This window comes from Mustela putorius, unplaced genomic scaffold (genome assembly GCF_011764305.1).
Source record: "Mustela putorius furo isolate JIRA1106 unplaced genomic scaffold, ASM1176430v1.1 tig00000695_pilon_pilon_pilon, whole genome shotgun sequence".
Taxonomy (NCBI): domain Eukaryota; kingdom Metazoa; phylum Chordata; class Mammalia; order Carnivora; family Mustelidae; genus Mustela; species Mustela putorius.
Window position 1 is genome coordinate 2,139,007 of NW_025421447.1, and position 13,687 is coordinate 2,152,693.

Genomic DNA, 13,687 nt, shown 5'->3' on the forward strand with positions numbered 1-13,687 from the left:
GATTTTATTTATTCATTTGACAGAGATCACAAGCAGGCAGGGAGGCAGGCAGAGAGAGAGGAAGGAAGCAGGCTCCCTGCTGAGCAGAGAGCCCGATGTGGGGCTTGATCCCAGGACCCTGGGATCATGACTGGAGCTGAAGGCAGAGGCTTAACCCACTGAGCCACCCAGGCACTCCTTTCCAGGTCCTTTTTAAAAATTATTTTAGAGCTGCCATCTTGCGTCCCCGCGTGTGTGCACCTAATCTCAGCTGGTCTGCCCGAGACCCCCTGAGCGCCAACCCTCGTCCCCCGCGCGGTCCCATTTCCACTCCAACAAGATGAAATAAACGATCATGAACCAGGAGAAACTCGCCAAACTGCAAGCACAAGTGCGCATTGGTGGGAAAGGAACTGCTCGCCGAAAGAAGAAGGTGGTTCATAGAACAGCTACAGCAGATGATAAAAAACTTCAGTTCTCCTTAAAGAAGTTAGGGGTAAACAATATCTCTGGTATTGAAGAAGTGAATATGTTCACAAACCAAGGAACAGTGATCCACTTTAATAACCCCAAAGTTCAGGCATCGCTGGCAGCGAACACTTTCACCATTACAGGCCATGCTGAGACAAAGCAGCTGACAGAAATGCTACCCAGTATCTTAAACCAACTTGGTGCAGACAGTCTGACTAGTTTAAGAAGACTGGCTGAAGCTCTGCCCAAACAATCTGTGGATGGAAAAGCACCACTTGCTACCGGAGAGGATGATGATGATGAAGTTCCAGATCTTGTGGAGAATTTTGATGAAGCTTCCAAGAATGAAGCAAACTGAATTGAGTCAACTTCTGAAGAAGATAAAACTTAAAGAAGTTACTGGGAGCTGCTATTTCATATTATGACTGCTTTTTAAAATTTTGTTCATGGATCTGATAAAATCTAGATCTCTAATATTTTTAAGCCCAAGCCCCTTAGACACTGCAGCTCTTTTCAGTTTTTGCTTATACACAATTCATTCTTTGCAGCTTATTAAGCTGAAGAAGCCTGGGAATAAAGTTTGAAACAAGATTAAAAAAAATTATTTTAATTCTAGTATAGTTAACAGTGTTATATTAGTTTCTGGTATACAATATAGTGAATCAGTAAGTCCATACATCACCCAGTGCTCATCATCTCCAGGCACTTTCATGGGAAAACATAGGACACTTAGGGTCAGAAAAGGAAGTCCTGAACTTGTACCTTGTATAAACAGATTTCTTTGGCATCATATTAGCTTCAAATATAGTAAGCAGGGTATCAAGGAGGGTAGTTCTGTTAGCTCCCAAAGTTCACTACCACCTCTTCTGAGCAGGAGAGGTCTGAGCAGTAACAAAATGAGAAAGCAGAGGAAATAAGAAATGAGAATAATAGGATCCCCTAAGTCAGACCAAGCAGAATGAAACTCAGCTGCTGCTTCTAAAATGATCAAGTTACTGTTCCCATGTTAATGGTAGCATTAAGAGAAGGGAATGGGAAAAGAACTTACGGCAGAAGAGTGGAGCTGACAGATTAATAGCAGGGATTGGGAGAAGCCTTCCATTTATAGAAACAAAAACATATTTAGAAAAATATCCACAGTTAGGGGGCTCTAGGGACAACAGTGTGGCCAAGAAAAGCCCTGGATAATTCCTCCAATGTACCCCCATGCCCTGGCCATATTTTGAGCTTAGAAATGCACAAACGTCATGCAAGGTGTTTCCATTTCCTCAGTGGAGACGGGGCACAGCCTGTCTGATTTACATGGTTTCCTTTGTCTTTACACTCTTCCTGCTAAAATGCCAAAGCCAGTCTTGGCTTCTAGTATTTGTGACTGTAGGCATTTCCGCTCATGGCCAAGACTCACTCTTTTCTCCGAGTCTGACAACTTTGAGTTACCCTAAGCCAAGAGTCTAGTCCTTGGAAGATTCCCATTCTCTGGATCTACTTTCCTGAGTAATCAGGTAGGCTCCTCTTGCCCCCCACAAACTGGGTCTCCCTCTAATATACTGTATCCTCTCATCCACTTGATGAGAATGACTCCCAGCTGTTTCTAACTGAACTTTTGTCCTGAACTCACTCTGGGTCGTGCCTTCCTCCCTCGGTCTTCCTCATGAGTGTCTAGTACTACTGCCGTCTCATGCCTCCTATCCAGTCCAACTGCAAAGCCCTACTTGTCTTCTCTCTCAAATATATTGTTGACCTACACATATCTGTGTCTCCGTCTCCATGGCCACAAAGTCCAAAGTCACCCTCGTACCACCAGAGCCCTCTGGTGGGTTCTCCTCTGTCTCTGTGGTTCCCTACCTGCCCTCCTCCAACCTGTTCTCCATAGAAGCCTTCTACAGATCCATCCACAGGGAGATGCTGAGTCTGTCCCTCACCTTGTTTACCACTGTATCCCCATCACCCTCAAAAGCGCCCAGAACACTAGGTGTTCAACAAATAATTACGAAGTAACTGCTAGATGCCTATGTATCTAGATTTCTCACCTATGCCTAAATCGTAATAGGTCCAAAGCTAAAACATTTTCTCCCTGTTTCAACTCTTAAATATTTCTATTTTCTAGCCACCTATTCATGAAACCTCAGGAGTCTTTTACTCCTGACACATGCATTCAATGTTATTTAATCACAAGATATTACTTCCACATTTTTTTTCCTCACATCCTCCTTTCAATGATCACTGCCTCCACTTACCAACAGTGTCCTAATTGAGCCTTCTGTATGTATTTAGAAGTATCAGTTTCTAAACTGCAGCTGATCCAAAAAACAGCTGCAGGTTTTTTTTTTAATGTAGAACTCCTCACCCTAGCATCCAAGGATCTCCAAATCTCATCTTTCATCTTATTCCTACACAACCCTAAGTTCTAATCAAATAGGACTACTCATTGTTCATCTGGACGTGCTTGATCCTTTCCCTCCCCCCATGGCTTTCCATTCCCAATTGTAAGTGTCAGACACATGATAGCTCAATAATGTCTGTGGAAAAACCTTCTTGTTGAAATCCTGCTTGTCCTACATGGTTCACCTTAAACACCACTTTCTTCACAAAGATTTCCTTAGTTGATTTCTTTCTTTCTTTCTTTCTTTTTTTTTTTTAATTTGACAGAGATCACAAGTAGGCAGAGAGACAGGCAGAGAGAGAGAGGAGGAAGCAGGCTCCCCGCGGAGCAGAGAGCCCGATGCGGGGCTCGATCCCAGGACCCTGGGATCATGACCTGAGCCAAAGGCAGAGGCTTTAACCCACTGAGCCACCCAGTCACCCCTCCTTAGCTGATTTCATCCAGAAGTCTTTTTTTCTCCCCTCTTCTTCCTAGTCCTTATGGCACTTCAACCTTCCACTGCCATGTACCCGCATTCGTGAATCTCTCTGTTCTCTGCTGGGCTAAAAGCGGGAACAATGCCTCTTTTCCTTTGTATCTGCTGTCGTATGGAACAGGGTGCCCTGCGCAGGCAGATAGCCAATCAGTATTTGTCGACTTAAACTTCTGTAATTCAGCTCTGGGATTCCACTATTTCTCTACCGATTCTTTCCCTGTTAAAGAAAAATAAATTATTTACCCAATATCAGATTTATCAGATTCCAATTATTTAATGCTGATGGCTGAGTGAATGAGACCCAGAACAAATGTCTCTCCCCAAACTGCCAAAAGAAATGTCACAGTAGTTCCTGCGTTTATAGCTTTCAATCAAGGAGCAAAAGCATATGGTCAGGGGTTATAAAGATAAAACAGGTTTATAAAAATAACAGAAATATCTGACCTAACACAAATGCTGAGCTTTTCAGAGCAGATTCAGCCCAGGAGCTAATGTAGAGAAGAGCAGGTTTCTTTGGAGTAGGTCATTAGGTCACAGCACCTGAGACTCCTCTGTAAAAACAAAGTATATCCACAACCACCTTTATTCTCAGGGGTGTGGGCAGAAGGAATACAACCACCCAGAGTGCCTACTATTATGCATTACTATTATTATTGTTGTTATTAGGTTCAGATTCAGACCAGTCTCCTGAGGCATTTATAAAATGAAATATCATGTTGCTGGGGTAGAGGGACAGTGCTGTGTGTCCCAAAGGCTTTGCTAGGCTCTGAGTAAGGCTGAGGGAGAGGGGTCCTGTGAGCCTCATGTGGATTTGGGGGGGCGGGGGGCTGGCACAATCAACTCTGACATCTGAGGGAGTAGGAGGCATTTATTTTTTTTTAAGATTTTATTCATTTATTTGACAGACAGAAATCACAAGTAGGCAGAGAGGCAGGCAGAAAGAGAGAGGAGGAAGCAGGCTCCCCGCTGAGCAGAGAGCCCGATGCGGGACTCGATCCCAGGACCCTGAGATCATGACCTGAGCCGAAAGCAGAGGCTTTAACCCACTGAGCCACCCAGGCGCCCCAGTATGAGGCATTTTTAAAGAAGCCACATTCTCCTGCTCTTCTCTATCTCCTGCCCTCAGAAGAGTGCTCCTCTAGCTACTTTTTTTCAGACTGACCTTTCTAACTCCCATCTCATCCCTCTTCACGTCTTCCCACGCAACCCAAAGGATGTGTAGCCTAGGAAAGCACAGACCAGTTTCATCAATAAATCAATTTATTTAAAAGAATATGTTACAATTAATTACACTAAGTGACATTACCAAACAATTTTAGAGTGGTTAGCTCTAGAACAAGGAATGAAAGAAACACTGTTAGCCATTATGTGTCTGTGTATTTTCTCTTCACATTTCTCAAATCACAAATAAAAAATACAAGATACTGCAGTGAAAATACAATTAGAGTTTCTCAAATAAATTAAAAGTATGCATGGCCTGGGGAAAACTGAAGCCCAGCTCACTGGCTTAAAAAGGGGGGGCATGATATAAAACTGGTGTCCAATTTAGCAGATGGCCAAGTGCCTCCAGCCCCCAGCATTCCCCTCTTTGCTCCTGCCCTTCCCCAGAACCCTAAACATTCCCCACACTCGAGATTATTGCTGAGGAGTAAGCTGCTGTCCTGGTATGAGTGAGGCCTGGCATGACGTGCTCAGGGTTAGAGGGAAAGGAAGGAAGGAGGTGGAACTGGAAGACAGGAGTTGAAGAAGCAAACCCACTGCCTCTCTTCTGAGTATCAACAGCGTCGTCCTCCTTTCAAAAGGAAGCTAATGGGAAACAATCAATCTGGTGAGCGAACCTAGCAGTATCCTGGGCTCCAATAGCCCAAAGGGTCTCTATGCTGAACTGACCCAGCCAGAGAGCACAATGGAGAGGAGGGGGCACAGTAGTCCCTCCAGGTCTGGAGACTTCAGGTCAATCAGGATGTAGTCTCCATGAGGAAAACTGCCTTCTAGGAGCCAGGACATAAGCTGGCAGATTCTGAGAGAGATGTCCCCTCCTGTCAATGCCCTGTACTATTGCTCCAAGCACTAGGTTTGGTGCTACAAGAGGAGATAACCAAAGCCACTAGTCTGGGTAATGACAGAATGAAAAAGGCCAGGCCTAGGAGCTGCCCTGAGCACACACCTGGTTGAGCTTAGGCTGAGGGCAAGGGTAGGGCAGGAAAATGGAAGAGAAGAATAAAAATATAAAAAGCAGAGAGCCCAAAGCATGGCCCTAGGAAACCTTTCTGTAAGGACAGGTTTCTCAGGGCCTGCATTTTCTCCTGATCTATACAAAATTCTGACCTTTTACCAAAGAGGACAGAAACTGAGTGCAGAGGGGAGGAAAACAGATCAGGAAGATCCTGCTGGTTCTGCAGGGACAAAGCAGAGGGGAGGGCAAGCCCCTCCACTTCCCAGAGGCAAACTGCAAAAGAAGACTGGGCAGAAGTCTCCCTGGGCACAATCCAGGACTAAGAAAGATAGCAGAGATTAGGGAGAGGAAGTACAGAGCAACAGGGGAAAGGAGTGTCACACTAACACTGCTTCATGCAAAAAAGAGCTTGATCCTATGAAGCCACAGTGACCTCTGCCTGGTCCAGGAGGCCTGCTGCGGGTGGAAGAGGGGAAGATGCTGTCCTCCAGAAGCTCCCTCCTTCCCCCCTCCTTGATGCAACTGGGTGCTTTGTTAGTGGTATGGCTGCTAGTAGGGGCTGTTTGATTCTGCCCACAGGCCAATACCCATGGGGCCCTCACCCGGTCTCCAAAGCACCAAGTGAATGAACGCTCTGCCATGAAGGGACCAGAGCAGCATCCACCCCCCCACCAAACGGGCCTCCATCCTATGGGCATCCATCCCCCCACCATCTCACATCTCACAATGGAAGGTCAGTATTTGGGATACTGCACGGACCCCGGATTTGCTCATTCCTCTCGCACTATGAGGGAATATGGGCAAACGGCTGCTATGTTTACAATTTGAACAAAGCTGGAGCCGAAAGCCTCTTTAGCATCTTGGAGTGGGGAATCAGCATTATCTTCTTTCTAGGGTCCTTTGGCTCATTATTAAATTCATTTAAGCCAAAAGAAGTTAATCCTGTATCAAAACTTTCAAACCAGGGATCACTCTCTGTAACTTTAAAACATTTAGCATCCCTACGTCTGTATTCTGTGATTTCACCTATGTTTGGAGAAGGGGAGGGAAGACAGGTGTCCTGTATGATCCCACACTGTCCTGGGGCAAGCAGCTGCCAGGATAACAGAGTGAGAGGGAAAGAAAAGTGGCCTCATGACGATCCGCAAAAACAAGTTACCGAAAAAGAAACTTCAAACCACCCCACCACTGCTCAGTAGACTGACTAAACCAAGTATGGTTGCCTCCCAGTTAGACAAAGCAAAAGATGCCACCCAATGGAGGTTTCTGTTTAGAAGGTAGAGAAGGGAAAAAGAAAAGAAGGCTCACAGACGTGCTTTGGTTGCATGGGAGCCCAACTTCACACCCCCAATGCAGTATCTCTAGAGCCGGGGGCTGAGAGTGTTGCCCCACCTGGTCCTGGGATACAGTTCTCAGGTCTCAAAAGCTCAAACCGCAAGGTGAGATGAGGAGCTCTTTGAGGGACAAAATGGTTTTCTTTCAGGCTCCTTTTCATTAAAAATTGAGATCCAACTCAAATCAGTCATATTCCTACTGGTTCTTCCTGGGTCCTCAGCTGGCTTGGATGAGCAGTAGATTGGTTGGCACAGACCACTGACTCATTCCAAGTTTCCCCAAGTCCTCAGGGATATCATCAGAGCCCTCTTCCCAAAACGGCTCTTTAAGGAAGTCATGGAGAACATAACTGGTTATGGGTGATTATTGGTCAGGAATGGAGAGGGAAAAGCTTAGGTACTTAAGGGACATTTCTTCCTTCTTTTCCCCTAAGTCCGATCTTTGTGCCTAAAGGTATTGGCTTTAACTCTGGTCCCTAATACTCTGCCTGCTTCAGAAATGGTAGGAAATGGGAAATTACAACCACGAAGTGTTTCAGGTTCCTGTGGCATCAACCTCCTGAGCTGACCCTCCCCTCCATTCTAGGCCAGTGGAGGAAGAGCATTCAAGGGGCCCTCGGGAAGTGAGAAGGAGATGAGAATGTGGCTAGAAAGCCATGAGTGGGAGAGCGAGATGGACCAGGAAAGGTGTCTTGGAATCAAGGACCACACCAAGACTTTTGACTCTCCCTGCAGATCTGCAAGTCTTGCTGCCCTTGAGATATACATCTCTTTCTCCTCCCCAGCAGCCTTGTGGAAGATAAAGAAACTATGCTCCTTGCTCCTCAGACTCTAGGCAATGCATAAGCCAGAATCTTCACTCAGTACAAAAAAGGGGGGGAAAACCCAAGCAGGTTGTAAACTTATCGAGTCCTTCATGAGGAGAGGTATTTTCCTGGTAAAATATTTTTTTTCCTTTTTAAAGTTTGTTTCAAAATAAAGAGAGCAAGAGAGAAGTCATGAATTCTAGTGAAAGGTGTGTAAAAACACAAGCTAAAAAAGGTACTGCCATCAATATGAAATTTAAAAAGAAATATATATATGTATATACGTGCAGCTAATTTGTGTATATATAATTTTTACATACATACATATATATGTCTGAACAGTGCAAATGGATGGAGTTCATAGTTCCAGTTTTAAAAATATAGTACAAGGAGAGTGTGTTGGTATGAGGCCCAGGTGAAAGGACAAAGATAAAGGTACCTCTGGCGCATTGGTGGCCTTCTTTTCCTGTCTTAACTCAGCTGACTCCTGGTGCTGACCAATCTGTTGTTCTCTACCAGCTCAATTCCAGAGACATGAAATTCAGAGGGACTATTAATAGTATTTAGTTTAGGGCTTTTGAACATAATGACTTTTTTCCTTTTTCTCTTCTTTTGTGTTAACGGTTACTCTGTCTGACACAGGAGACGAAAGGGGTGAGAGGATGAGGGTGAAGAGGAGGAGATGAGGAAAGGCTAGGTGGCCACATCCCTCTGCTGTGACCTCGCCATCTGGAAAATGTTCTGAAAGGAAAACAGAGATCAGTTACTGAGGTGTCTGCATCTCCTCCCACCTGGAAGCCACCCTCAGAAAGGAGGAGAAAAATGTATGGCTACATGACTCAATCTGATTGGCCTCCTCCTCTTCTATAACTTCCCATCTAGAAGCACAGCTGTGTAGACCCAGAAAGAAGCTTAGAGATTAATTATCTGGTTCAGCTTTCCCATTTTATAGATGACAAAAGACAGGAAAAATGGGATCTAGGGAGGCTCATTTGCCCAACGTTGCAGGGAGGAAAAAAGCTGGGAGAAAATACTGAACTGATTCTTGGAGCCCAGTGCTCTTTCTACTATACCAAGAATACAAATTTTTATAATCCTGACTTTATCTTCTGAACTTCGGAAACATTGTCTTTGAGAATCAGTAGCTAATTATTCAGAATCTTCCAAATTCTGCTCCAGCACTGGCATATTCAGACAGCAGTAAAACAGGAGCAGAACGTTCCCACACCACGCACTCTTGGTTAGCCCAGACAGGTTCTGTCATGACTCGTCTAGTCAGAACGGCTAAAACTGAGGACAGCTGCCCTTCTGGGTCAGGAACAACAAGGGAAGTAATTTAATTAAAAAACAAAAACAAAACCACTGCAGAGGAGGGTCCAGGAAGTCATGGGAGATGGAATAGCTGACATCCAATGGCTACCCACTAGGCAAGGGAGGAAGCAGGGCTTCTTTTGCACATTCCATTCAGCATCCAAAGCCTGAAAGAATAACCTCTCTAGAAGAATAAACTGTCTCTAATATTCCTTTAAAGACTGAGATGGAGGTGAAGGTCCCAGGTATTTGGCCATAGGCCTATCATTTTAAACAAATGATTGTTTCATCTCATTTAAACACATGAGATGAAAAAGTCAATTCAAGATTGTTTAGAATTACCTCTTTTCTCCACTTGAGCTCACAGAACACCCTCTCGAAGCATTCATGCATGTAATTAAACTGAAAAACAAAAACAAAATAGCAACACTGACTTCTCAAGATTAGGCATCACAGGGCCACACCTTTGAACTCCTGCCCTCCTTTACCGCACATCACAAACTTGCTCAGCCTAGAGGAAAAACCTGCAAGCATCACCAAAACAAACAAACAAACAAACAAAAAGCCAACCCAAATGAACAAAATAAAACAAAATAAAAACAAACAAAAAAAACCCCCAGGCCTGGTTCATCTACTATTCTCTGGCTCCTTCTAGTGGTAATTGTGAGTCAAATGGGATGTGAAACTGCCAATCCTAGTTAAGTCCTCCAGGAAAGACAGGAAGACACCTGGGGCTCTAGGATTCAAAAGACAACTGCTACCTCTACAGCTCTCCCCATTTATGCATTCAGCTTGAGAACTTCAAACCCAATCTACTTTCCCCTAGACTGTTTCCCTGTCTACCACTCACGTATGGTGTGAAGATTTTAACCCATCGAGGCTTCTTCTCTCCTCGGGCATATTCAAAGCAGAAGGCCATTCCTTCTTCATCTGTATCCCATCGCTGCATCTCATCCCATTCAAACGCGATTACCTGGTTCTAAACAACCGAGAATAAGAGTGTAAGTCCAAGAATGCTGGAGAGTATAGCTAGGATAGTTCTGAACCAGACAGCAGAAGTGAAAGGGGTGAGATGTCTGGATCATTTAAAAGACTTTGACAGAAGCGTCAGAGTTAGTAGCCAGGAAGGTAAGGATTAGTGTGGATCCAGTGCTGATTTACCTACCCCATCAAAATAGCTTTGATTTCACCTCCCCTCCCAACAGGAACTAAACCCCAACAAGTAAGTGAGCAACAGTGTCAATTCTAGTGCTCCTAGCTGCAGCCCCATGCTGAACTGTCACCTCCAGCTGTCCTTCTTCAGTGCAGGCATGCAGTTTAAAGTGCATGATGCTGATGGCTGTGATGACATGTCCCTTCCTCCTGGAGTCACAGGCACAGTGGGGGAAGATGATTTCATTGTAGCCCTCACAAGTCCTTAGCATGTTGAGGTACTAAAAAAAAAAAAAGGAAGGCAAAAACAGTGTTACTATGGTACTGACCCACCACGAAGAACTGCTGGTATGACACCAGAGAACGAACAAGGAGAATCCTCTCACCCAGCAACCTGAAGCCCATGCTTTGGTCTCATAACCAGCACTAAGAAGAGCCAGACTCCCGAACTAATTCTTTGTTCCACTTTCAGCTCCTGATTCTTTGTTCCACCTCCGCATTGCCAATCCCACCTCCTTTCTCTACCTTACTGGTACACAAATGGAGTCAGAACTCACAATGCCATTAAGTCTGCCTCTCCTTTCACTTGCCTCCGGGACGGGAATCAAACCCATCTGCATGATTAAGGAAAGGGAGCTGATATCTCCTTCCAAATCAAAAGTTATAAGGACCTCCATGAGGAGGAGTAAGCTACCCCAAATCTCATACTCATAACATGTTGAAGCTGAGAGAGACTGTTAAAGCTAGACCCAGAGTCTCCCACAGGAGACTTCCTTAAGATCACAGGTGGCACAGTCCAGGTTTAATTTCTTGGCCACCGGTCCTTTCTCTGTTGCCAACTAGTCCCCAAATCAGTGCCACCATCCCCTGGTCTCCAGTACCTATGCCTCCTTAAAAAGCACGTGGACCAAATGAGTGGCATATACAACCCTTCAAGGTACAGTGCTACAAGACTGACTCAGAAAGGACTCCCAACTCAGCTCTTTGTCCTTTCCCCTCTACAATAAGGACTGGCTTCTCTTTCACTGAACTCATTATTTTGAGTTTGGAGGGGAGAGTAAAAGATGAGTGGGAAGGAGAATAGAAGAGAAATAGGGAAAAGATGATTAAAAAAAAAAAAAGATGCATGGACTCTGACCCAGTTTCCTCTCAGGGACTGACTAGAAAATAAGCAAAGAGCCTTGAGTCCCCACACACAGAAAGGAGCACACTGGGGACATGCAGGGAATGCTGGAAGGAAGACAAAAGCACAGCACACTAGCTGATCTGCACTAGATCAGCTAGTAGCCTTCTGCCTAAGAGAGAAGAGACAAAGGGGCCTAGGCACAAAAAGGGTCCTGAGCAACCTGTAGTTCTGGTACCAATGAACAGCACTCAAGACCATCGCTACTGCCCCAGAGACTGTCTGGGAAGACTTTAAGGCCCACAGAAATAAAATCAAACTACATGCTCCCTTCCATACTTTGTATTTATTTCTGTTTAGGTAAAATAATGGCAACTTCAAAGAAGGAAAATTATAAAATGACAGCAAGAACACAGCGACAGGCAGTGCCACAATATCTGATTTGCATTTTTCTTTTCTCATTTCTCCTTCCTTTTGTCACCTTACTCCATCCCCCTATTTCATCATCCTTCCTGTACTAGGGATAAAAGTAGATACTGCCTGGCCCTGCCATTAGCACTATGAGCAAAAAGATATCTCTGGCCACTAAACTTTGATATATAAGACGGGCAGTGCCATGGAATAAAACTCTTCTGAGATTTTAAGCAGAAACAAAGGTTGGGACAGGAAGCAGTACAAAGAGAAGTCAAGAGCCTGGGCCCAGACTACCCTGTGCTTGAATCCTGGCTCCATCACTTCCTAACTATGTCACCTTTGGCAAGGTACTTGCACTCCAGCAAATTACTAAATCCCAGGAGCCTTAGTTTCCTCTCCTGTGAAAAGGAATATAGTAATAGCACCTACATCACACAGTTATTTGTGACCATTAAAGTATTTAGCATAGTACTCAGTACGTAATTAGGTATTCAATAAATGACAGCTTAAAAAATAATTTTAAAGGCTCCATTATCCTTAGCCAGAGGGCTCAACTATTTTCCCTCTCAGGAATGCCCTGTGAAATGATGTATATATTACTCTTTTTTTCTTTTTTTAAATTTTATTTTTTATGTATTTATTTATTAATTATTTGTATATATTACTCTTAAAAACTCCAGGGGAGGGCGCCTGGGTGGTTCAGTGGGTTAAGCCTCTGCCTTCGGCTCAGGTCATGATCTCAGGGTCCTGGGAGAGTCCCTCATAGGGCTCTCTGCTCAGCGGAGGGCTTGCTTCCCCCTCTCTCTCTGCCTGCCTCTCCATCTACTTGTGATTTCTCTGTGTGTCAAATAAATAAATAAAATCTTAAAAAAAAAAAAAACAACAACTCCAGGGGAAGAAAGCATATGTGTGAGACAGATGAAACATGAACGGCAGAAAAGTGGAAGGTTGCTGGAACTGGGTAACGAGTACATGGAGGCTAAATGTACGATTCTTCCAACTTCTTTACATATTTGAAATTTCCTAAGGTATTAAAGGGAAAAAGAAGAGTGCCCTGCAAGCAGGCCTGCAAGTGCTCAATTCATGGCATCCTCCTAACACAGTCATCGGGGAGTCCGTAAGCTCAGTAAGCAGCACATTCTGCTCAAAGGTGCTTAGAACCTCTGTAAATGCTGGAAGGTGTCACGCAGCATTGGGACTGGTTCTGTTCATGTCCTTTACTCAAAGAGCCTTACATGTAACACAGCTGCTGAGACCTCTCTTTAAGAGACACCACTACTGGGACGCCTGGGTGGCTCAGTTGGTTAAGCAGCTGCCTTCGGCTCGGGTCATGATCCCAGCATCCTGGGATCGAGTCCCGCATCGGGCTTGTTGCTCAGCAGGGAGCCTGCTTCTCCCTCTGCCTCTGCCTGCCATTCTGTCTGCCTGTGCTCGTTCTCTCTCCCCCCCCCTCTCTGATAAATAAATAATAAAATCTTAAAAAAAAAAAAGACTTTATTAAAAAAAAAAAAAAAAAGAGACACCACTACTGTTTTAAAAATATTTCTGCCATATTCCTAATAGGGAGCTTTATTTTATTAAAAAGAAAAACATGTAGACAAAGGGAGGAATTAGGGAAAGACATCAGATGAAGCCTGGAGCTGTGCATCCCCTAAACTCTCTTTCTGTGACTTTGTGTAAGTCACTTTGCCTGGGGGCTTCACCTCTGCCATCTGGAAATAAAAGACACTGCTGCCAGCTTCTTTGCTCTGCTATAGGGAAAAACATACACTTTGAAGCCAGGCTGAAATACGTTCAAATTCTAGTTCCACTTCTGACAAGCTAAGTGATATTAGTAAGAATCAGACTCCACTTCTCCATACACCTCCATGGTTATAAGGAGGAAATGAGAATGTACATATTGTGCCTAGGACAGTACCGGGACATTCTATGTGCCCCTCTCTCTCACCTTCAAATCAAAATGCTCATTTATCCCTCCAAATTTAAGAATGTAGTCCTTGAAAGCAAAGGACCTTTAGGGGACTTTCTAATGGCATTAAGTTCTGAAAATAGCCTGAATGGAA

The 13,687-nt window shown here is 44.4% G+C and overlaps 2 protein-coding genes across 2 annotated transcripts in view; one reads left to right on the forward strand and one right to left on the reverse strand.

Annotated features, from left to right (window-relative positions):
* Window positions 1–298: 298 nt before the first annotated feature.
* Window positions 299–889, forward strand: LOC123392908 (transcription factor BTF3-like). Its single transcript, XM_045083069.1, has one exon. The coding sequence runs from the start codon at window positions 335–337 to the stop codon at window positions 806–808; it is 474 nt and encodes a 157-aa protein (XP_044939004.1). The 5' UTR covers window positions 299–334; the 3' UTR covers window positions 809–889.
* Window positions 890–4,550: 3,661 nt separating this feature from the next.
* Window positions 4,551–13,687, reverse strand: part of SNX27 (sorting nexin 27) — a 66,415-nt gene continuing 57,278 nt past the window's right edge. The window contains exons 9-12 of the mRNA XM_045083070.1: window positions 10,219–10,368; window positions 9,786–9,914; window positions 9,278–9,337; window positions 4,551–8,365 (exon numbers count right to left, since the gene is read on the reverse strand). Coding sequence (XP_044939005.1) covers window positions 8,318–8,365; window positions 9,278–9,337; window positions 9,786–9,914; window positions 10,219–10,368 — 387 coding nt within the window. The 3' untranslated portion in view covers window positions 4,551–8,317. The remainder of the gene's footprint in view (window positions 8,366–9,277; window positions 9,338–9,785; window positions 9,915–10,218; window positions 10,369–13,687) is intronic.